Genomic DNA, 25,518 nt, shown 5'->3' with positions numbered 1-25,518 from the left:
CACCCCTGTCTCACACCCTTTCCAATTGGGAACCAATCGGTTTCTCCATATTCTGTCTTTATAGTAGCCTCTTGTCCAGAGTATAGGTTGCGTATGAGGACAATCAGATGCTGTGGCACCCCCATTTCTTTTAAAGCATTCCATAGTTTTTCATGATCTACATAATCAAAGGCTTTGCTGTAATCTGTAATGCACAGGGTGATTTTCTTCTGAAATTCCTTGGTCCGTTCTATTATCCGCATGTTTGCGATATGATCTCTAATACTTCTTCCTTTTCTAAATCCAGCTTTGACATCTGGCATTTCTCACTCGATATATGGTAAGAGCCTTTCTTGTAGAATCTTGAGCATTACTTTACTTGCATGGGATATTAAGGCAATAGTTCGATAATTACTGCATTCTCTGGGATCCCCTTTCTTTGGAATTGGGAAGTATATTCGATGCTTCCAGTCTGTGGGCCATTGTTTAGTTTTCCATATTTGTTGACAATTTATTTGTAAAAATTTGGACAGATTCAGTCTCAGTAACTTGTAGCAACTCTATTGACATGCCATATGTTCCTGGTGGTTTGTTTCTTCCAAGTATTTTAAGAGCAGCTTTCACCTCTCATTCTAACATTTCTGGTTCATCATCATACAGGTCCTCCATGAATGAATCTGTCATCCTGGCATCTCTTTTATAGAGTTCTTCAGTATATTGCTTCCATCTTCCTTTTATTTCATCTTGGTCAGTCAGTGTGTTCCCCTGTTGATTATTCAACATCCCTACTCTTGGTTTGAATTTCCCTTTTATTTCTCTAATCTTTTGGAACAGGGTTCTTGTTCTAACCTTTTTGTTGTCCTCTTCTATTTCTATACAATAACTATTGTAATAGTTCTCTTTGTCCCTACGTACTAGTCACTGTATTGTTGCATTTAGAGTTCTGACCGTGTTTCTGTCTCCTTTTGCTTTTGCTTTCCTTCTCTCTTTAACCATTTTAAGAGTTTCTTCAGTCATCCATTGAGGTCTTTCTTTCTTTTTAACAAGAGGTATTGTCTTTTTGCATTCTTTCCTGATAATGTCTCTGACTTCAATCCGTAGTTCTTCTGGTTCTCTATCAACTAAGTTTAAAGCCTCAAATCTGTTCTTTATTTGATCTTTATATTCTTCTGGGATGTTATTTAAATTGTATTTTGGCATTATGATTGCTTTTGTTGTTCTTCTTTAGCTTTACTTTTCAATATTACTAGTTCATGATCTGTACTGCAGTCTGCTCCTGGTCTTGTTTTCACAGAAAGTATGCAAGTTCTCCATCTTCTCTTTCCAATTATATAATCAATTTGATTCCTATATTGACCATTTGGTGATGTCCAAGTGTACAGTCATCTTTTCCGTTGCTCAAAAAATGTGTTTGCAAGAAACAAATTCTTGGCTTCACAGAATTCATTAAGTCTTTCTCCTGCTTCATTTCTATCTCCTAGGCCCCATTTTCTCACAATTCCTAGTTCTTCTCTGTTCCCTACCTTTGCATTCCAGCCCCCAATGATTATCAGCACATTTTGTTTTGGTGTGTGATCAATTTCTTCCTGTACTTCTGTGTAAAATCTCTCCAATTCCTCTCCTTCTATATATGCTGTTAGAGTGTAGAGTTGGATGATGGTTGTTAATAGGTTTCCTGTTTAATCTCATTGATATCACGCACTCAGACCTTGCATTATAGCTCCTAATTGCTTTTGTTACATCACTTCTCACTATTAAAGCAACCCCATTTTTTAATTTCTCATTTCCTGCATAGTAGAACCTCTAGATGTGAAATTAAGCATTGACATTAAAATATTGTAAACCAATAAAAACCAACCTGTGATTTGATCCTGGATTGTTTGAACAAACCATAGTTTAAACTAACTAAAGTTCACTTAAGTTCAAACATAATGGGAATTCTAATCAGTTTAAAACCAAATGCTTCCAATCTCCTCTTCATTGCTACTCTGGAGGACAAAAGGGGAGTGGGGGAGCATGTGAGCTCAAAACTCACTGCTCTTTGTCCATGTAGAACTAAACTTTGTTTTATCATTAAGTGCTAAAAGGCAAATTGCTCCAGAGTAACCAGATATCTTTTATAGGGGAGCTTCCAAAGCTAAAAAAATGCATATGATATAGTTTTCAGTAACTCAATTCATGAGAATGAATTCTTTTTCAAATCTTGATATAGGTTGGTGGAAAGGAATGAAGCAGTTTCTTCCTGCCAAGTCTGCAGAGCATGAGGAAACACCTGTTCGTTATAGCAGCAGTGAAGTTAGTTGCCTTAGATCAAGAGAAGTTACAACCATGTTACAAACCCAAAGTGCAGGTATCTGTGTTCCCCAGTTTAACCTGATTTGAGTTAATGGTGTATTTTAAACTGAAAGGAGATTTATGCAGATTAAATAGAGTTAATCTTATATTCGTGTTTTCCTCCATATCCTCTTGATTCTTTTGAAAATATGAGCTATAGATAGATAGATACATCAAATATAGTTTTTATAAGGAGTGATTCTGGGGTTAGAAAATGTGGTACAGTCCTCTCACAGAATTGTATAACGTAAGTTTTTATGAAGGAAGTGGTTTGCTTGAGCATGGCAACTTGAAAATTGGACACCATATCACAAAACTATATCTGCAAAACCAGCCTTTCTTCAGAATTGGTTAGTTTTTCATGTTGCAGCTACTTTTCGATAAAGTCCCAGCTTAGCCAATAATAATTTGAACTAGCCCACATCTTTTAAAATGACTAGTAAAACATAATTCACAGAATATTACCTGTGCCTCTTTATTGAGAATTCTTGATTTCAATGAATTGGTTCAATGAACAGGCCTTAAATATAGCATGTGTACAATTGAAGTAGATAAAGTATTGGCCTGATCCATTATTCTATTCTTTGGGATGACCTACACATGATGGCCCCAACAGGATCAACTTAGGAACACTTGGGACCACTGTTAGCCTGAAACAGCTGCCCAAATTCCTGGTGCCATCAGAAGATCAGGCTGACTACATCTCTCTCAAGTGGAGGTGCTGATTCAAACAGTGACCTTAAATGCTCTTGAGATTATCCCACTGGAGCTGTCTCGTGTGTGTGATCTGGCCTGTTTTAAGTGCCAGCGCAATGGCAGTATGTTAGAACTGAAAAAACTATTCTTGGTGACACTGGTCTCTTTTTGAATAGAATATGCACAGCCACTGGTGGGAGGAATTGTTGGCACACTTCATCAGAGATCAACCTTTAAACCTGAAGAAGGAAATGAAACTAGCTATGATGATATGGATCCTTACAATTCACCTGAACAAGAGATTTATCATGCCTATGCTGAACCACTACCAATAACTGGACCAGAATATGCAACACCAATAGTGATGGATATATCAGGTCACCCTGCAGCTCCTCCGGGCATTTGTGCTGTATCTACTTTCAAGGCTTCAGGAAATCAAGCCCCTCCCATAGCGGGTGCATATAGTAAACTTGTTTCCAAGTCTGATAGTTCATCACCTACACGTGTCCTCTATGACACACCCAAAGGGATGCCAGGACTCAATCCCACAGATGAATTGGTATACCAGGTACCACAGAACATGCCACATTCCACAGAAAATAAAGAAGAGGTTAGTTAGAGAACATGACTTTTCAAAAATTAAATACTTTGGAGTTGACTTTATGTGTTGAAGAAAAATGTGAGACTTGAGGCTCAGAAAAATGAGTAAATTGCCCTTTTGAGGGTCTATACACAACTACTGCTTTTCTGTTCATAGAATAATGGGTTTTCCGTTCACTACTGATGGGCACTACATTTTTTGTTAGACAGGCGCGAAAAGCTTTCAGAGATACCGAGTGTAAACGCATATTGTACATTAATTAATAAAAAATATGTATGGCTCACAATCTAAAAAAAAAAGGTACTATTCTGGACATAGAAAATGTCTTTGAAGTTGCTGAATCCAACATAGCCATTTCAAATTAATTAATATCTGATATTTACAAATTCATGAGGCTATACATTGTAAAAGTAAACTGATTATTGTATCCCCTATAACAGGAATGAGGCAGTTATTACTTTTTATTTTTACATAAGTAAAATTGATCCTTAAAATGAACTAAAGCTGATTTCACTGATCTGTTTGATGAAATCAATTGGTAGTGTAGAAGTACCTGAAATCTCTGGCAAATATGACTTGCTATATGCTATCAATCACTCTCTGCTGATCCTTTTGGGGTAGCTTCATACAAATATTATTTTCCCTACTTGTGTAAAACACCGGCGTGCTCTCTTCTCCATTTACTAGGAGGAAAGTTCTCCAAATAAATATTCAGAGACAGGGCTGAACTAGGATGCACCTGCCACTCCTTCCCTAAGGCAGCATTTTAATTACCTTTGCAGCAAACAGTCACAGGTTCCAGATATTGTCTGCTCACAAACTCATTAGATGGCTTTATCTCTCAGCCTCATCACTCCATGTACAAATAGGGACATTAAAAAGTAATCTATTTTACAGGACTGTTCTAAGGAGTAATGTGACAACGTGTGTAAAGTAGTTCAAATAGTGAAAACACAAAATATATACTGTAACACTAAAGGGGCCTTATTGGGGACCCCTTGGCTGCAAACATTGTTTTCTCAGCTAAAAATGTAATTTCTGAAAAATACACAAACTCTCCCCTCCTATGATGTCCTCAGCAGCAAAAAAAAAAAAAAAGGTTGACAGTATTTAGAGTAAAAGGACAAATATTTTAAGAAGGAAGACATGTATTCCTTTCTGTAAAACATAAGCACACGACTATAATGTGCATGTATGTGTGGGTGTAAATCAGGGTTTCTGTACATCCAGAGATGCATAGTTTTTTCTCCCAGTATGACTTTCGGTATATGCCTTAAGAAAAAGCATATGTACCTTGATGCTATGGAATCTTTTAAATGTGAAATCTGCTGGCCATTAGATAAAATGTTAGCAATTCTTTTTAAAGTGTTGGCATTTCATGTAATATTACACATCAAGAGTATTATTTTTGACCCCCGATTCTGCAGATTGAATTATCTGCAGCTTTTTCATTTAGAACTAAAAGGTACTTCACCTCCTAGTGAATTTTTCCCCAAGGTTTATATACTTGAACCAGTTAGTGACTGTGCACAATGAAAATTATTAAAAATATAGTTGTATAACATACAAGCCAATTTCCCTTTTGCCATGTTTAAATGTGTATTGTTTTTTTAAAAAGCACACTAGGGTGACAGGAAAACAATGCTGTTTTTATTGTAGTATAACAGCACTGTAGTGATGACATAGTATAGGAAAATGTGATATCCCTCTCAATGCATAGCCCAGTTTTATGGACTTTGTGATGAACATATAATTCAAAGAACATTGGGTGATATTCAGTTTGTCTGTCTGCTTGCGGAATGAGATTTCCCTTTCCTCTCCTCCCTTGCACACCCACCAAATCTGCTGCAGAGGGTTTGGGGTATCAGCTGGAGAAGATAGGGGGTGCAGGAGAGGAAACAGAAATTCACTCATGCTGTCTTGGTTATTACCCATTTGTACTTTTTATGTGGTCTTTACTATTGAATGCACAATATATCGCTAGCTAGCTAGCTAGCTAGCTGATAAGATAAATCATGACAATCACAGCTCGTAAATGTGAGTAGCGCAGCCTTCCCCGACCTGGTATCCTCCAGTTGTGGACCATGCTAGCTGGGGCTGATGGGAGGTGAAGTCCATAACATCTCGAGAGCACCAGGTTAAGGAAAGTTGCCTTGGCCCAATACTGTATTTCAACAGCATGGTATACTTGTTTGCTCTGGTGCTTTGTTCCATTTATGTTGTTTATTTATAAAAATGATACATAACTTATTTTTATTCTGTAAAGTACGGTACACCAAAGGCTAATAACGTGGCCTAAGAAAACTTTCAGAATATGTGTATATGTAGATGGTATTCTATGGTCTATTCTATAAATTCTTGCTTTGTTGGGTCCAACTGATATGGGTAAATATACGCCAGATTGAACTCAATGAAATTTGTGTTGAATATCTTAAACCCTACTCTGTCAGTGTCTATCTCTGTTAGGTTCACTAGACTAAATTGTTCTACTCTTTCAGATCTGCATCTTTGAAAACCAAACTGTAGAAAGAGCATACTCAAAACAAACTGATTTTTTTTCTCTTGTCAAAACCTGCTTCATATCTGGAAGTAAAACTCAAGAGAGTAACTCTTAAGTTCAGAGGGTAGCATTTGTGTACCTTGCACAGCTGTCAGTCATTGCATAGTTCCTTAACTCTGTTCTTGGTTAAGATTGGAATCAGAAGTCTAAATTCTTTAAAAATCTGAGTTTGTGTAGTTAGCAAACTGAATTAATTTTAGTCAGAATAAAATAATATATTTATTTATTATCAGTATTTATATATCACTTTTCAGCACGTTACAAGTCAGTGTACCAGATACTACATTAAAAATATTCAAATAAGCAATGTCAAACTATAAAAGTAATGGCATAACAGCAACAGGAAAACAATCATAGCTAATTTCTAAATGCCTGGTGAATTAGAAGAACCTAAGTTTGGTAGATACTACAAATTATTCTTAGAAGTGAATTTTCTGTTCAGATTCTAAACTTACGGTAGCTATTCTTCAAAAAAAACTGAGGCTGCAATCCTGTATCCACTTACCTGGGAGTAGTAAGCCCAGCGAATTCAGTGAGGCTTACAACTGATTAAACATGTAGCGGATTGCACTCTGTTTTAACTTGAATGTTGCCCCAGTTAGGGTGGCTTGGTGCACTTGTACCATGCCAAAGTCTAGAACTCTTTCTCTCTCTCCCTCTGTGTGTGTGTGTGTGTGTGTGTGTGTGATGTTTCTTACAAAAATTTACAAGTATGCATACAAAGAACTACCAAAAGCCATTGCAGGGCTGGAATTGTACACACAATTATTTCTGGAATTGTACACACAAGTATATATGCTTAGTTTGAAGTATTGCAGGTATCCAAACCCACAAACTTCATTATAAGCCAGCCCACCCTCAACTCTAAGCTTGCCAGCACATCAACCGTTACAATATAAAAGGAACTGTGTGAGCAGTTGAATGTATCAAAATTAAATGTGTCAGATGAAAACAGCTTTCTTGATTACTGCCCCTTGTTTTAGGCACTAATTTATTGATTCCTGAATGTAAGACACACAGCACAGGCAACTATTGTACTAAGTGTTTTTTGTTTTTAGCCCAATATTGGTACTGTTTCACTGTATACAAAGGAGTTTCTGTGTTAGCGCAGGTGAGATGGATGCAAATAGTGTTGAGTGGTTATTTTCCTAGAATGTACTTTCTTACCTCAGCATGTTCTGTAGTCACTCTGTATTTGTATATGTTGCTAGAATTTAGATCAAATTAATAACATTTTTTATGTATGTGTTAAAACCTTTTAATAAAATGCACAGTGTGGAAGTTCTGCTCAGACTGGAAAACAATCATTCTTGTGCAACATCAGTTCAGGGGAAGTATGTAGATTCTATTTTGGAGCTTACTAATGCTAAATATCCCAACTGATTAGCCATCAATTACAGCATCCTTTTGATGAACACCTTCCATTCAGCAGATAGGACAATTTTGATTTTTTATCAAGAATACTTTTCATGAACATTAGAACCTCCGTAACAATGCAGGTTAGCCTTACACATTGTATACTTGTTCTGATGGTTCATTGGTTCACTTTGCCTGCACTGATACAAACAGAGACCTATACTGCTATGCCTTGTCTGCCTTAACTCTACCAATCTTCCTTGCTTGCACAATTTGATAGCGCTGCGCCCAGTTACTTTTTTGAAATGGGGATGAAATATAAAAGTGCTGAAATAAATCAAAGGGTTAATCTCAGAGAACCATTCTTTATTGATTCTTGGTCTCTTAATACTGGAAGGATGGTGCCAAACAGATGAACTCTATTAAGTACTTCTTCATAGAACCCATAATTTACAGAATTCACTGTCATAAGATATGGTAACAGCCACAGGCTTAGATAAAACCTCAGAGCCTAGGTCTGTCTAGTGATGGCCATTAACTAAATAAAATCCCCAGCTTCAGAGGTGATATTTCTCTGAATACCTGTTGTCAGACAGGCAAAGAGCTTGGAGTGGGGCTGTTCCCTTCGTTTCCAGCTTGTGGACTTCCAGGAAGCATCTGGCTGGCCACTGTGGGAGACAGGTTGCTGGAGTAGAATGGATCCTTGATCTGATCCAGCAGGGCTGCTCTTATGACCATCACCATTATGCTAAGAATAGAGTAAGGCCTTAAAATGCATCGAGCAATATTCAGCTAAAAAGGTGTGCTAGAGCAAGGGTTAATGCAACAGGATTCCCCCTTCTTTCCCCACCACCACAGGCCCTGCACCAGCTCCAAATCTGGTCTGAAGGGTTGGGCGAGGAAAATAGACATATTAATGAACAGATTCATGTACAATACTACTTGTACTGACAGTTTCTTCCTTTTTAAACTATACATTTTTTGCAACATGCTGTTTCCCTATAACTCTTTCAGGGACAGAGTTACTACCACAGAGGATGAGCCAGAGATCTGGGATTTGCATTGCTGTTACATGAGAATTTGCCTGAACTTTTAACCTAGACCAAATATACTGGCAAAGTTCATAGTAGAGCATTTGTTATACTTAGAAGTACTAGATGAATTCAGATGGGCCATCAACCCATAGCTCCATGAGCAGAGACTTCACACACACACTCCCTTTTTCCCTTGCATACCACACTTTCTAAACTTCCTTCCGTGTTCTTGGTAAACTGTGCTTTGTCATTGCAGCTGCACTAAGCAGACTAATTTGAGCAAACCATTATTTGCCAAACCCAGAACTGTCCTTTTGGGTTCTTAGTTTATGTAAAGACTATGGCGTGCTGAGAATCTGGAAGATTTAGAAACCACTGTGCAGAGGGGGGGGGCTGAGGCAGTGTGGAGATCCAAGGCTCTGCTCAAACACATTGCCAAATCTGGTGTTAATGCACTCACTTTCTTTGGACAACTAAGGTGGCAAACGTGTGGCTGGGTTATATCACTTCAGATTGCAAGTGGAGATTTGCCTGATTTAATGTTCTCACGTGTGTGTGTGTGTTCTACAACTAGGGCTGTAAGCCTAGTCCAGGTGCAGATAACCTTTGACCCCTTCAGATGTTGCTGAACTACAACTCCCATCATCCCTAGCTACTAACCATGCTTGCTGGAAGTTTTAGTTCAGCAACATCTTGAGGGCCACACGTTTCTCACACCTGCCCTTAGTCAATTGAGCTATGTCCATATTTCTGGTCTCTTGCTTGCCGGAGGAATTGTTCTTGAAATTTTCTGTCAAATAAAAGGAACCATCTATTTTGTCCTGTTTTCTTTTTTCTCAAATTTCAAGTGAATTACTGTAATGATACAACTTGCCAGGAGAGTCACGGCACCCGTAACAGTGTACGCTATTCCCAGGAAAGGGTTTCTTCCCCCGCTCCATGTTACTGTTGAGAAGACCACTTGCTTTTCCCCTTTGAACTTTGTAACTGGGAAATCTGATAGGATGATGTTAAGTTTCATTAACAAATTGGAGCATACACATGAGTATTAAAGTTACCTAAGGGATATATAAGTGATAAGGTATCAATAACAAAATCAGAGCCATGGTGTTTTTTCTTAGCATCCAGAATGCAAAAGGCATATTTAAAAGGTGTCTTTCTTACACTTGGCTCTCCTTATTCCAACACATGGATCTTTTCCTGTCAACAGGATTCCACAGCATCCATGTTGTGCGAAGCCTTCTTCAAAACCTCCTTAGTTCTCATTGACTATATCAGCCTTCCCCAATGTGGTGGTCTCCAGATGTTTGGGACTACATCACCCCCATCAGCTCCAGCCAGCACGGCCAATGGTCAGGGATGATGGGAGTTCCAAAACATCAGGAGGGCATCAGGTTGGGGAAGGCTGAGTTATTTTAACATTGACCTATTGTATGTTTCCTCCAAGCAAGAGATCTCCTCAGAACTCAGCTAGATTAATAATGAATTACATTCATCATGAGCTTAACAAGGAGTATTCTAGTCACATGCTCCTTCTGTCTACAGAAAATCTGCCAATTTTACCCAGATGGCTAGAACCTGCATTTTATAAAACATTCAACAAACCCACACAGAAAGGATACTATAGGATATTTGTAGGCCATAAGTCCCTGCTGGGAGCCCATCTGCAAACTCCTTGGTGCGACTGAGGCGACGATAAAGGTTCTTGAATGTAGGAAAGGCTGCTACTCGCATCCAGATGATAAAGTCTTCGTTTGTGTAGCCATTGTTCTCTTCATTTTCTTCATCTAATAAATACACTGGTTTCTGCCAGTATGGTGGTCTTGCTGTTCCTAAGAAGGACAAACAAGGGATTACAGATCAGATAGCTACCTCTGCTTCTGTGTATTTCTCATGGCCTAGTCTTAAACTCATTACTGGGTAAGGGTGCTTAAGTCAGCCTTCCCCAGTTTGGTGCTCCTAAGATGTTTTGGACAATAACTCTCATAATCCCTGATCATTGTCCATGCTGGCTGGGACTGATAGGACCTGAAGTCCAACATCTGGATGGCCCCAGTTAGGGAAAGGCTGGCCCAAGTAGAATCATAGAATTGTAGAGTTGGAAGGGGCCTATAAGGCCATGGAGTCCAATCCCCTGCTCAGTGCAGGTATCCAAATTAGAGCATACCAAACAGGTGGTTGTCTAGCTGCCTCTTGAAGGTCTTCAGTGTTGGAGAGCCCGCCACCTCCCTAGATAACTGGTTCCATTGTTGTACCGCTCTAACAGTTGGGAAGTTTTTCCTGATGTTCAGTTGAAATCTGGCTCCCTGTAACTTGAGCCCATTGTTCTATGTCCTGCACTCTGGGAAGCAGCTTCAGCAAAGAGTTTTACTCCCCAGTAAGTGTGCTTTTGCACCTGGACCAGCTTCCACTGCCCCACTGACACTGAGCCACCAGCCACTACTGATAATGGAAACAGGTAAGGATTTCACTGTTCCATCTGCAGCAACACCATTTCTTCTTACAAGTACAGAAATCTCCTTTCCGTGCAACAAGCTCAGTATTTTTTTTTCATCAGAAAGCTATGGCTTTGGTTGGGTTGCATTGTATCAGGGATGGGGAACCCTTTTCACCCTAGGGCCCCATTTCTGGGCAACTTTCTGATGGCCATGTGCCACTAACAGGTGTGGCCAGAGGCAAAAGTGGGTGGAGAAACAAATGGAAATTTGACATTGGTACAGTAAGCTAGTTTCTACACACACTCACATTCCCCTATCTATCCTCCATCCAAATGAGGAAGAGGCATTATCAAAATTCCAGCCAGGGAAAAACACTTGGGTGTGAAGTAGGGCTACTGATGGGTGAGGCCTGGGGACAGTGTTAAGGACCAGATAAAGAGGCCTGGAGCCCCCTGGACCTTGATCCCCCTCCCACCTGCATTACACGATCAGGCCTGGCAAGTTCAGTGTCACTGTCAAGGAATGACTCTTCTAACAGAAAGCCTGTTAATTGTGTTTCAAAAACTGAAAACCACCTTTAAGCTAATGCGGTCATTCTTACCGGCAAATGCAGAAGACAAGTTGTGTGCTGACGGATTGTGAAATTTCACATTTTTATCTGTCCACCACGCGTTCCCTTGTTTCAGCAGTGGGACCTGGATAGCCACTGCAGAAGCAGGATAGTAGGAAAGTTGTATGGTGTCTGCATGGAAATCAGAAGCTGTATCTCACACCAAGTAAATATGCAACACCTACATGGTCACATCCTTCCCCATATATTTAAAGCACATTTAATTCACACATGGCTTCTTCCAAAAAATCCTGGAAACAGTAAGTTACCCCACAGAGAGCTGCAGTTCCCAGCACCCTTAACAAACTACAATTCTCAGGATTTTTTGAGGGGCAGCCGTGTGCTTCAAATGTATAGTGTGGATGTGACTCTTGTGAATAAGTGCTCACACACTGTGTCCTTAGAGCAGTCAGAGAAAGAGAACTGAAAGGCTGAACTAGAACATATGACTGGTATTGAAGGCAGATTGCAACTGCACAGCACATTTTTCTGGTACGGCAATGAGAGGCTATTCGCAGGAGAGAGACGGGCACACAAGGTTGTCATCATCATGACCATCAAGTATTTATGACCTGCTCTTGATGCTCTGCAATCCCAGAGCATTTAATGTATTTTTAAAAAAAGATAAGAGGAAACAAGAAAGATACAAAAATGACAGAATCAGTAAGTCCTGTAAATAACAAACAACTCCATCAAAAAACTAACAAAAGTATACAGCAGTGAGGACAACAATTAGCATTTCCAATTTAACCAAAATACCTGAGTCAGGAAAACAGGACATCCAACTAACTGAAGCAACCAAATGGCCTCAGCGACAGCTCCCATCCTATCCTCACACGGAGCAGAACACTCACTCCCTTTCCGTCTTTCACCCAGAGGGCCCCACTTTGTGCCAACAGAGTCTCGCTCTGCAACTCATGAGCAGCTTAACACTCTTCACCCCCCACCCAGACTACAACTCCCATGATCCCTGACCATTGGTCATATTGCCTGGGGCTGATGGGAGTTATAGTCTACAAAAGCTGGAGGATGCCGCATTGGCTTTCCCTGCTCGACATAGTTTGGGCCCAGCATACTTGCAGAAGCATGCAAGGGCCTTGTTCCAAGTTCCTTCCCTTCAAAAGATGAAACCTAGTGAGGAGCAGGGGCAGGGCCTTTTTGATGGAGGGGTGTCCTGGCTCCCATCCAAAACACAACAGCAGGTGTTGTTGTTGTTATGTGCCTTCAAGTCAACTATGACTTATGGTGACCCTATGAATCAGTGACCTCCAAGAGTATCTGTCATGAACCACCCTGTTCAGATCTTGTAAGTTCAGATCTGTGGCTTCCTTTATGGAATCAATCCATCGCTTGCTTGGCCTTCCTCTTTTTCTACTTCCTTCTGTTTTTCCCAGCACTATTGTCTTTTCTAGTGAATTATGTCTTCTCATTATGAGTCCAAAGTATGATAACCTCAGTTTCATCATTTTAGCTTCTAATGGTAGTTCTGGCTTAATTTGTTCTAACACCACATTATTTGTCTTTTTCACAGTCCATGGTATGCGCAAAGCTCTCCTCCAACACCATATTTCAAATGAGTTGATTTTTCTCTTATCCGCCTTTTTCACTGTCCAACTTTCACATCCATACATAGAGATCGGGAATACCATGGTCTGAATGATCCTGTCTTTAGTGTTCAGTGATACATCTTTGCATTTGAGGACCTTTTCTAGTTCTCTTCATAGCTGCCCTCCCCAGTCCTAGCCTTCTTCTGATTTCTTGACTATTGTCTCCATTTTGGTTAATGACTCTGCCGAGGTATTGATAATCCTTGACAAGTTCAATGTCCTCATTGTCAACTGTAAAGTTGCATAAATCTTCTGTTGACATTACTTTAGTCTTTTTGATGTTCAGCTGTAGTCCTGCTTTTGTGCTTTCCTCTTTAACTTTCATCAGCAAATTGTTTTAAACAGCAGGTGTACTTACTTATAAGTAAGAAACTGATACTTTATTAAAGCAGATTAAGACAGAGATGCAGCATCATGGAAAGAGCCAAATACAGCTCAAGGGTTCTTACAAGGCAGAGGGTTAGCAGGGATAAGTTCAGTCTAGGAGCAAGGGCTCAGGTTCACAAGTCTGAGAATGGTCACAAGAATTTCAAGGCTGCACGGCAGCTGTAAAGTTGTTCCAACTAGGTTCCCCGCCTACCCACCAAGCCTGTAAGATGAGGTGGAGATGCCCAGCTACTCATGAAAATTCCTGCTCCTGCAGGAAGCCCTAGCCTAAAGGAAGGCAATATGTCTACAGAAACATCTCCTCTTTTCTCCTGATACACCGCCTCTCCCTGGGAGACCACACTGGACCAACCTCCATCTCTGAATCTTCCCACTCTGTCACATCAGACCATGGCCTGGAGCCCCCCCCATTCCCCGGCAGAGAAGCAGCCCCCAAAGTCTCTGACAGCCCCCTCTCCACCACGGGCAGAGGAGAGGAAGCAGAGGCTCAACAGCAGAGGTGGGGGGCTCCTCCTTCTATCGGGCTCTGCTCCACTGTCCCCTCCCCTTCCCCCTCCCTTTCATTGTTCTCTTCCTCAAGTTGCCTGCTAGTCCTGGTCTTATTCCAAGCATTCAGAAGGAATCGTGACAAGGGGCTGCTGTTTTGGAATACGGAGTTCCACCAAGCCACCTCTTTGCTGAATATTCAGGCATGCTATCAATTGTTTTAAATTCCCCCTCCCCCACAAAAAAACCACGTTTAAGTATTTTATTATTATTTCGATTTGGAGCTTTATAAGTAGTATCACGTGGTTTTTATGATTAGTTAATTTTATTTTGCCTGTTCTACTGGTTTGTATTTTCTTCCTTTTTGGTGTCAATCAGCTGGGATGGTTTGGCAGAAATGTGAGATGTAAAATTTTATAAATAAAATTTAATCAAGATACATTTTGTGATGGTCTCCTGACCCATTGTGTACAATATTTCCCAACAGACAGTTGTGAGAACCAGCCCTTTGGCTGACCTGGACTCTGAACTCTGCTGGCTCACATCCATCATTTGTCCCCATGGTAAGAGTGAATCAGGAAAGATAAAGAGCAACAACAGAGCTTGACACAGTTAGAAGTAAATGTTATCAGATGCACGTGGCTCTCACCATTGAACATGCTGTTTGCAATTGCACCACATGGAGCCACAGGTGTCCCATTTTCATAAGTTGCAAAAGGTGCACAATTGCTGTTCTGAATCTGAATTCAAAATCATAAGACGATTAGGAGTGTCCTTTTCTGGATGGAAAATCAAGGTTTTTTTAAATGACAGCTTTATCATGACAAAAGCAATATTAATAAACAGGAAGTAGAGTAAGATGTTCCTCTAGAATACTAATAGTATTTCTGTTTAATAAATGACAACCCTAATTGCAGCGGGTTGGCAGGCTGATGGGCAGCAACCGAATTTGGGAGGGGTGAAGTGGATTGTCTAGTTCACGGGTGGGAAAACTCAGGCCTGAGGGCCAAATGTGACCTCTCCAGGCCTCTCTATCTGGCCCTTGGAAGTCTCTCCCAGGCCACACCCCTCAGCAGTAGAGTAGTGGCAAATTTAGAACTGCAAGGTCCTTTTGTGATAGTCATGTCACACCCTTGCATAGCCATGCCCCTTCTAAGATTATATAACCTTCTAAGATTATACAATAAAATTAGCTATCCCTCTTTGTTTGGAGTACTATCCTTTAGTGATGCTTTGCAATAATCAATGCAGATTTCCATGTGTTGCCTTTCAGCTAGATCTATTATTTCTGTGCACATACCTGGGCAAATGTACTAAGATGCTACAAAGTAAGGAACTTGCTTTGCCGAGTTTCCCTTCTTGGCTGCTATACAGAGACTCAGAGTAACTGCATTTGGGCAGAGCTTATGAGTTTTAGGAGGAAACGTAAGCATAGAAATACCTGATGTTAACCTCTGGTGTTGGCTGCATCTCTCTCTCTCTCACACACACACACACGCAAGCATATTCATTTGCATTTCACCTATATAGAAAATCATTAAAAGCTGAAACACCATCACACATACACACTTCTGCCCCCCCAATGCAAACAAACAATGTTAACAAACAAACTGGAGGCTATGCAGCAGAGAGAGAGAGAGAGAGAGAGACTCTCCCCTTCAGCCCAAGTTCTCTCCTCCCCTACCTCCTTTTCCAATTTCCTTTGCTTGCATGCTGTCCGTCATCATCTCCACACTCCTCTCCACGTGTACCTTCTCCCACAACAACAGATGTCTCTACTAGAAGCCAATCAGCATGAAAGGGGAGTGTGTTAGCTACTGAGAAGAATCTTCTCAGTGGCTGATTTGCCTCCTTTCACTCTGATTGGCTCCAATCACCAGGAAAGATTGCTGGAGACCTAGGGACCCTGCTTCCCAACATGTAAAAGGTCTAAGTCTCCCCGGGTCCCTGGACAATGACACTCCTGCCCCTCAGTGGTGCTGCTTCACACCCTGTGCTACTTTGCCTGGCTGGAATGTGTCCTCAAACAAGTATAAAGCCTCTTGTTTGTCTGGATGGAGGATAGATAGGGGTGTGTGTAGAAGCTAGCCTATAGTAGAAATGTAAAAACTGGATTTGTTGCTCCTCCCACTTTAGCCTCTGGTCCCACCCACCACTGGCACATAGCCCTTGGATAATTGCCCAAAAGGGAATGTGGCCCTTGGGCTGAAAAAGGTTTCCCACCCCTTAGTAGATGGATTGTGAACCTAACACAAAGAAAAACAGGTAATCAGGATTCTCCTCAAAGGGCTGCCAGTAAATTCTCCACAAATTGAATGAACATAGTAATTAAATACATATTCACTAATAGGCAAAAAACCTTGCAGTTTAAGAATGTACCTATAGCCCACAGATATTTCTATCAAACTTTAAAAAGCAGGGAAATTGGGCAGCTATAGTCAATGCACCAGGGGAGCAGGAGACCTGAACTCCTCTCTGAGATACTGTACTGCCCTACACATTTGTCAAAATGCAAACACAATTTGGGTTGGTCTTTCACAGTCCAATCCACTTCCTGTGTAGCTTGGAAGAATTTAGTAACATGTACCTCTGAGTATATGGTGAGTGGTGGCAACACCTGCAATCAGCCCAAATAATAGAAATCAGACATGTGTTGTACTGATCTTGTTTTAGCAGGGAGGAAGCAACATTATTAAGACAGTTGAAATAGATCAGATAGTCACTTTAAATATGTCTGATTTACTTTGCAATTTTAGTGAAGTTTCCTATATGAAATCATTTTCTTTTGTTTCTATTTCTGTGAATATGTGAAGTACAGCAACACTTTGCAAACTTTACACTAAAAAAACTCCAAAAATAATTGTGGAATAATGGCACTGACTATTCTGCAGAATAGTCTCCAGTGAACATCAGGAGTGTCTCAGTTTGCACAAGATAAAACAGTAGGAGATGAAATATATGCTAGCAAAATGCTAGGTGTGCTCTATGTTTTTAATTGACCGTGCCCACCTTGCCTTAAATGAAGTGGTTTAAACATAGCAGGCTGAAAACATGCATCTTGGGCAGGCTAAGTTCGTTTTTTCCAACAGCTAGACCAGTGTTTCTCAACCGGTGTGCCTCCAGATGTTTCTGGACCACAATTCCCATCTTTCCTGACCATTGGCAATGCTGGCTGAGGCTGATGGGAGTTGTGGTCCAACAACATCTGGAGGCACACCAGTTGAGAAACACTGAGCTAGAGTCATTCCTGAAGTAGCAACGCATTGTAATCAGTCTGATTTTACATCAAACTGCAGTTTCAGATTCAACTGTTCATGGACCCAAAATAGAAATAGGACATAACTTCCAGTTTGAAACACAAAAGGCTGTCTTCACCATCATATGACATTGACCAATAAAGAGGCTTTGAAATTAATAAAAATAAATTTGACACAGGTTTCTAGGATGAATAATGAGGGAAATAAAATTTTCTAGATTAGATTCTCTGTAGAAACAATAGTAACACAGGAAAGAAGCAAAGAAGAACACCAACAAACATACAAAAATGTAATTCTCTATCTTTGGAGATGGCAGGTGTTGCCACCACTCACCATATGCTCAGAGGAACATGTTACCAAATTCTTCCAAGCTACACAGGAAGTGGATTAGACTATGAAAGACCAACCCAAATGGTGCTTGCATTTTGACACATTTGTAGGGCAGTACAATATCTCAGACAGGAGGTCAGGTCTCCTGCTCCTCTGGTGCATTCACTTTAGCTGCCCAATTTCCCTGCTTTTTAAAGTTGGATAGAAGTATCTATTGGATAGAAGTATCTTAAACTGCAAGGATTTTTGCCTATTAGTGAATTTCTCTGCTTTTTAATCCAGGAGATAAGAAATGGGATCCTGTGCGAGTTTGCTAAGAATGGATTGATCATTTGCATGCTTATTGAGTTCAGTGGGATTTACTTCCCTGCAGTCATGCTTGAAAATGGAAATGTACTGCCTTCAAGTTGATTCCGACTTATGGCGACCCTACGAATAGGGTTTTCATGGTAAGCGGTATTCAGAGGTGGTTTACCATTGCCTTCCTCTGAGGCTGAGAGGCAGTGACTGGCCCAAGGTCACTTAGTGAGCTTTATGGCTGTGTGGGAATTCAAACCCTGGTCTCCCAGGTCACAGTCAACACTCTAACCACTACGCTGCACTGGCTCTCAATCATGCTTAGGATAGGTGAAACTGACCGATGGGGAGAGGAAGAGGTGGAGGAGGGAGGGGAGGGAGAGCAAAGGGGAGGAGGGGGATGGGAGCAGGCAGAAGGGGGAGGAGAGGAGAAGTGCAGGTTTGATCATTTGCATGTTTATTGAGTTTGGTGGGATTTACTCCCGTGCAATCATCCTTAGGATAGGTAAAACTGACCAGGGGGGAGGTAGGGAGGGCTGGAGTGGGCAGGGGAGGAGGAAGAAGGAAGAGGGGAGGAGAGGAGGAAGGGAGAGGAAAGGGGAAGGAGGGGAAACACAGATCTGTTCATTTGCATGCTTATTGAGTTCAACGGGATTTACTCCTATGCAATCATGTTTAGGATAGGTAAAACTGACCATGGGGGTGGAGGAGTGGGAGGGGAGAGGGGAGCAGAAGGAGGGGAAGGGGAAGGGGAAGGAGGGGATTGGAGGGGGAGGGGCAAAGGAAGGGGCAGGGGAGGGCAGGTTTGATTAGATGCATGCTTATTGAGTTCAGTGGTATTTACTCCCATGCAATTATGCTTAAGATAGGTAAAATTGACCATGAGGAGGAGGAGGGGGAGGGGAGGAGGAGATTGGGTGGGTGGGCACTGGGCACAGGGGAAGCCCCTTTCCTTTCTCAAAGGAAAACATTGTGAACAGTATCATTGCTTTTCAGCGTTTCCCCCACCTTTTTATTACACAGCAGGCACATGTAGCCTCCCATCCAAATTTAAACCAAGGCTGTCCCTGGCCACATCCACACCAGACTGTTATTTCACTTTAGGCAGTCATGGCTTCTCCCCAGAGCTTGGAAAAGTTACTTTTTAAAATTACAACTCCCATCAGCCCCACACAGCATGGCCACTGGATTGCGCTGATGGGAGTTGTAGTTCAAAAAAGTAACTTCTCCAAGCTCTGCTTCTCCCAAAGAATCCTGGGAAATGTAGTTAGTGAAGGGTGCTGAGAGTTGCTAGGAGATGCTCTGTTCCCCTCACATAGCTTCAGTCAGAGTGGCTGACTGTTAAACTAGTCTGGCCACTGGAGCTCTGTCAGGGGAATAGGAATCTCCTCTCAGCACCCTTCACAAACTACACTTCCCAGGATTCTCTGAGGGAAGCCACGACTGTCTCACATGAAATCAAAGTCTGGTGTGGGTGTGGGCCCCTGATTAGGCAAGCCCAGCACCTGGGAGTCTGGCTTTTAGAACACTGACAGTTGGTTCTTACCATGCATGCCTGACATTGTAATTGGGTTCAAGCTAAAATTTCTTAAATTAATTAAAAATCAGCCAGGCATTTTTTAAACCTTTAAACTACAGAAGATGAAGGTCAGAGTATGGGGCAAGGTCACTATCAGGATTACTGGTACTCTGTGAACATGGTTGATTTTTAATGAATTTCAACAGATTATGAGAACTCTGACAGAAAGAAGTCCAAAACGTTTTTCTCCCCTCTTTTTAGACTTTGAACTCTCGATTCTCTGTGACTGTTCTGTGTATCACCATGAAAATTTACAGGGTTGTTAAGCAAGCATTTCTGAGTTCAGGACTATAAGTTTTGTAAGGTGTTGTTTTGTAAGGTGGCTGTATAATTGAATACCTTCCTTTAAAAGGGTGGCTTCTGGACAGGACTTTGGGGCAGAAGTCCAGGAACCCACTCAGCAGAATGAGCAAGAGAGCAGCCCCCCAGAGCTGGCTTACCACATCTTGAAGTAAAACATTACCATGGAAAGAGGGACTTTGTAAGATCATTAAGTTCTGCGTCTAAAATTACTTGACTGTGCTACTGTCCATAAAATCTTAGAGTCAGGTACCTCAGTTGGAGTTCCAGACAATTTCTATTCCATCACTGCCTGATTTCTGAATCACACAGCATTCTGCTCATTCCCCCCCATCTCTTTAAGTACTTAGTCTTTAAGTACTTTACAGATTGGAAAAACAAGGAAGGCACAAAGAGGGGAAATGAATCACTTACTTAGTGTCACAAGGGTAAAAAGCCAACAATAGATGAACCACTTAATCTCTTGCTATGCATAGAATCACTGAACTGAATGAGGCAGTAAAGGCCATCTAGTCTACCTGCTGTAATGCAGGAAATTCACTGTTACAGTACCACCCTTGATAGGTAGCCTCCAGTCCCTGGTTAAAAATCTTCAGTGAAGGAAAGTCCACCATCTTCTGAGGCAAATTGTTTTCTTTGTATGCCTGTTCTCTGCTGTCCACATGACATACAAAATGGCTTATAAACAAACCAACCCACCAACCCACACAGACTGCAATAAACCCACAACTCCACAACAATAAGAGAGGAATAAAACAGCCAGGTAAAAAGTCCAGAATTTTAAACATTGCATCCATTCAAAAACAGAGCAGGAAATACTTTCTGAAACAGCCAGGTTTTGATCTGGTGATGAAAAATCAGTGGGGAGGGGTTGTCATACCATTCCAGTGAGAGTATTTCCCAGTGTGGCGGACGACAGTTGGCAAATGCCTCTCCTTCTGGAAAGTTGACATTGCCCATCTTACTCAACATACTATAACAAAGTCCTGATTGTGAATGGGACAGCCCAAAGTCCTCAAACAAGCTAGACTCCTTCCTGATCAATAAAATATCTAAAATTACTACACTTAACAAAGCACCATGTGACATTATTAAACATTAAAAGAATTTCAAACCACCTTACATTTGCCTTCCGGCCCAACAGTTGTGCATCGCTCCTGGAATGAACATAGCGACGATGATTCTGATAAAAGTTATGCAATCCATAGTACATGAAGACATCACCCTAAATGTTTTTAAAAAAGGACAGCATATCGGAATGAAAAATGCTAAATCTTGCAAACCACTACCAATAGCCAAGAGGAAGAGGGGCAACAATTTGAATTTTGCCTGATATGAGTGCCAACAAAGCTCTGCAGAACTTTGACAGGTAGGAATTGGTGTGGCCACAGATTACTGAGCCCAAGAGACAAACTTAAATTTCTCTTTGATTTGTTGACGAACTAAGGCTAATAAGAAACAAAAATGGAGCACTTGCTCTGATCACCTCCCAAGGTCTCCACCTAATGTTTCTTGCTTGATACACTATATCAGGGAATGACTTGAACATATACAGTAGCCAAAAAGGCAGAGACAAGTTCTTCTGTATCACCTGATATTATTCCAGTAAAGGCGGTTTACATCTTCAGCTGCAGAATTGAGCGTAGAGTTAACCGAGGAATGAGCCACTGAGAGATGGACATGCACATGGGAGTCAGTCTCTAAGGCAAAGTGGCCAGGTTCGAAAGGAGACAAAGCTCCCGCATCTTTAATACAGAAGGGGAAATTTTTGGCAGGTGTATCCTGCATGACAATTTATAGGTGCAGGAGCCCTGTGCTCTTTTGCATCTGGCCACCCTAATGCTAAGGGTTGACTCCATCTGTAGCCTTAGACGCTGAAGAATAAGAGCAAGCATACTAGAGACTGACATGCCAACACCACAGTCACATTATCTAGCCCACACTGCTGTGTCAGATATATCTGGTGCCCAAAACGTTCTAGATACTATAAAGATCATAACATAAGATCCAGCCAAAATATAAATACTTTCAGGTTCCATTGATTTCAGTGTGAGAGTTAAGAACGTTCTTGATACTTTCCCATTGAAATAAAGAGGATTTTAAAAATGCTTAACTTGGCTAAATGTTAATGAAAAGTTTTAAACATTTGAAGGTTAATTCAAATTCACTTTGGTCTCTTTTGACAATTTATTTTTCTTTACTCAATGTACTGCAATATCTAATCCTAATATTCAAAGTTCAGTGGAAAATGTCCCCCCACTCTTGGCCTGTTATTTTTTAAAGCCAATCCTGTGCAGCTTATAAGAAGTATTCATTGTGCATTTTCCCACAATTGCCTACCTGCATGTTTTCCTGGAGTGTGAAGTTGGTGAAACACTGGCATTCCTTCTCCCAGTTGAATGAGTTTTCACGCAGCTTTGAACAATGCGAGCATATCTCCGAATAATTAATCTGCCAGGCAACAAAAGAAAGAAGCCAAGTTATCATTTCCAAAGGAGAACAAGGCCTCCAATCGTAAAAGGCTTTACAGATGGTTCGGGCTCTGCAGATTTCCATGGTCAGGTTTGACAGTTCCTCAGGTCAGCCACAAGAACTTTCAGTAGGAGCTTTCAGTGCATGAAGCTAAAACAGTGATGATATGCAAAGTGGTGTTGTGAATAACCACTCTGGAACATCCTTCCTTCTGAAGTTCTGCAAAGCCCATGCATCTTCCAGGGGCTAGTACTATTTCTACTTAGTTACAACTTAGTTTTTCATTACATCAATTCTGCGAGTTAAGGTTACAGTTATTCCCATTTTATAGATTATTATTAATTGTATTTCTTACTCATGCTTTACCAGAGAGTTGCAGCATTTAAAAGCATAATTAAAACAGTAAAAAAACACAACCCTTTAAAACAGTAAAAACAACTCCTTGGAAAACAAAGGTCCAGAGATTTGTCCAATATCACTCCAATATTTCCTGTACTTGTAAGATTTATAACTCACTTTTCCATGAATGGTCCCAAAGGTGGCTTACAAATAACACTTAACCAGTATATCACTCAAAGGGCCACCTGTAGTCTCTTCAGCAGTTTCAGAATGGCCAAATGTTAAATAGTCTGGAGGCTTCTCCTACTTAACTTCTCTGGCAATGGTAGAACTATTCATCTGTGAGCCAGCCAGTTCCCACTAATTTACAACTGCTCACCCAGTTGACTCAGTGTAGTGCTGTATGACTTCTACGAGAGCACAACTCCCTGAATGCTACAATGCTTACAAATATAGACAACTAATATTCTTTAGTTCTTTGGTAAAGAGAGCTGGAAACAGCCACTTCTATAGCCAAAGTGGGTATTGAAGCCAGGTCTCCGAAAGCTAAGGTCAATACTTCTATCCTCTGGACTTGCATTGGTTATATAAGGATTTTTAAGTCTAGCCCTTATGAACGCAGATAAGTTTGAAAATTATGTTGACCATGTTTATTGAAGACTCACAAAGTGAATGTGCTTCAGATGGATATCAATAGTTGGGGTCTCAGGGTGCCATATGGTCTTGATCACAGGACTGTACCAAAGGGTTTATTTTACAGCATTACAATGAATGAGATCATACACAAATACATTGTAATATCTTAAAGTATTTTACTTACACACACAATATTTTTAACTTCTGAGTTCTAGCACACAATTAAATCAAACCTTTATTTCTTTGACGCTTGTCGCAGCCAGTATCAGTGCAATTCCCATTGCAAGGCAGAAGAGGCTAATGATAAAGAAGCTGGAAAGGACAGGTGCTGGGGTGAGTTGGGGCTTCCAGGCTGGAAGTTTCTGTTGTTTGAGTGCAGTATTGTCAGGGCATCTCACTGGAAGGCTAGGTGCTATGGTGGTCTTAGCATTCATGCCAATGCTGCAAGAGGATGACATGATGTCTTTGGGCAGGCTTTGTGTCGTACCATAAGGCATTTTTCATCTACGTAGCATTGTTACACTTTTGTAACTTCCTGGAATTACTTATTAACTTGATTCATCTGTAGTAATTTCCTCCTCGTACTTTGATGTCATGATCACTTTTAGCCAGCCTGTGCCAGCCTCCTGCTGGCGTACTTTAATCTGGCTTACATTAACTTGCTAATATCAGTTGCCACTTTTCTGTTGCTATTCCACACAGCTTAGGAAACAATTTTGGTAGGTATTATTAGGTTCACTCTATGGGTCATCTGCAACATGTAGCCATATGGTAATCCTGCACATAGGGTGCTATGTAACTCTCAGTGTTCCTTTTATTTTCAAATCAAGCTGAAACAGCATTGGACTCCATCACACTACACACAACTAAGGATGTTTTCTGTCAAATACTTTTGCTAAAAACCATTGGTCATCGTCACAAAAATACAAACATAATCCAGTTCATCATGCCTTTTTGTGATTACCAATGGTTTTTTAAGACAATCAACTTGATTATATGTGCATTTTTGTGATGACCCATGGTTTTTAGCAAATAAATTTGATGGATGGACTAGCAGAATGCTTTCCCCCCTCCCCCCATACATTCTAAAGCTTCCATGAAACTGACAGAGCTCACAAGTGAAAGGGCAGGTTTTACTAATAAAAATTTGGATAAGCAGAGGATAGTGACAGACCATGGTTACACAACTCTGCATTTTTGCGGAGGTAAATTAAGCACCCACTCACAAGGAGCATCCGTTTTGCTTCAGGTTTACTGGTCTACATATCTGCCATAGGAATGATGGTTGAAATCAAAGGAGTTTCTTGATGCTTAAAAACTCAACCAGTATTATCCTGAGTTATAGGCATATCTGCACGTGGTTGGGGCACGTGGTGAGGTCAGAGGGAAATAAAAGCAGCAAAGTGCAGACAGTGACAATTACGTACTTAAACAGTGTAACTCACAAAATAGCATTGAAAATCTTGATCCACTGAATTCAGCAGTCTTCCCTTTGATGTTTCTCTGCTGCAGTATGGCTACTTGAAGGTCATTGACAGAGTGGCCTATAAAACTGAAATGTCTCCCCAGTGGCTTTTGAATATTGCCATTTCCCAGTCAGATTTGTGTCTATTTTTTGTGTAAAGACTGGCCTGTTTGTCCAATGAAGAATGCAGAAGGGTGCTGCTGGCAGATGAGGGCATATATCACACTGGAAGATAAGCAGGTGACGGAACCCCTATTGTTATGGATGGCATTATTAGATCCTGTAATAGTGTTGCCAGAGTAGATATGTGGACAGAGTCGGCATCTGGGAGGGACTGGTTTCTGTTGTGTAGCCTTTTGCTACTGGTGAGTAGCTATTTTTAGCTGGGGTGGCGCTATCTGTAAGCAGTACAGGCCTACCACTCAAGGCCTGTAAGAGGGTTGTTGTCCAGAACAGGATAATTGATAAGAACATAAGAACATAAGAAGAGCCTGCTGGATCAGGCCAGTGGCCCATCTAGTCCAGCAACCTGTTCTCACAGTGGCCAACCAGGTGCCTGGGGGAAGCCCGCAAGCAGGACCCGAGTGCAAGAACACTCTCCCCTCCTGAGGCTTCTGGCAACTGGTTTTCAGAAGCATGCTGCCTCTGACTAGGGTGGCAGAGCACAGCCATCACGGCTAGTAGCCATTGATAGCCCTGTCCTCCATGAATTTGTCTAATCTTCTTTTAAAGCCATCCAAGCTGGTGGCCATTAC

At 41.1% G+C, this 25,518-nt stretch overlaps 2 protein-coding genes across 8 annotated transcripts in view; one reads left to right on the top strand and one right to left on the bottom strand.

The window, feature by feature from the left end:
- DCBLD2 (discoidin, CUB and LCCL domain containing 2) overlaps positions 1 to 7,446 on the top strand; it is a 60,904-nt gene extending 53,458 nt beyond the window's left edge. For all 4 annotated transcript variants that reach the window (XM_061628237.1, XM_061628236.1, XM_061628238.1 and 1 more), the window contains 2 exons: positions 2,192 to 2,329; positions 3,186 to 7,446. In XM_061628237.1, coding sequence (XP_061484221.1) covers positions 2,192 to 2,329; positions 3,186 to 3,628 — 581 coding nt within the window. In that variant the 3' untranslated portion in view covers positions 3,629 to 7,446. The remainder of the gene's footprint in view (positions 1 to 2,191; positions 2,330 to 3,185) is intronic.
- On the bottom strand, positions 6,405 to 23,809 carry LOC133385368 (cell cycle control protein 50C-like). 4 transcript variants are annotated; one of them, XM_061628240.1, is made up of 7 exons: positions 23,532 to 23,809; positions 22,192 to 22,302; positions 20,975 to 21,076; positions 14,738 to 14,828; positions 11,600 to 11,740; positions 10,183 to 10,392; positions 6,405 to 9,556 (listed from the first exon to the last, which is right to left on the bottom strand). In XM_061628240.1, the coding sequence occupies exons 1-7, from the start codon at positions 23,793 to 23,795 to the stop codon at positions 9,372 to 9,374; spliced, it is 1,104 nt and encodes a 367-aa protein (XP_061484224.1). In that variant the 5' UTR covers positions 23,796 to 23,809; the 3' UTR covers positions 6,405 to 9,371. The 4 variants fall into 4 exon arrangements, with proteins under 4 accessions (XP_061484224.1, XP_061484225.1, XP_061484228.1 ...); XM_061628241.1 differs by having other exon boundaries at positions 11,600 to 11,704; XM_061628244.1 differs by lacking the exon at positions 11,600 to 11,740.
- Between the last annotated feature and the right edge of the window lie 1,709 nt (positions 23,810 to 25,518).

Source organism: Rhineura floridana, chromosome 5 (genome assembly GCF_030035675.1).
Source record: "Rhineura floridana isolate rRhiFlo1 chromosome 5, rRhiFlo1.hap2, whole genome shotgun sequence".
In the NCBI taxonomy this organism is placed as follows: domain Eukaryota; kingdom Metazoa; phylum Chordata; class Lepidosauria; order Squamata; family Rhineuridae; genus Rhineura; species Rhineura floridana.
The sequence above is the reverse complement of the archived record's forward strand: the minus strand, read 5'-3'. Positions and strand labels throughout refer to the sequence as shown.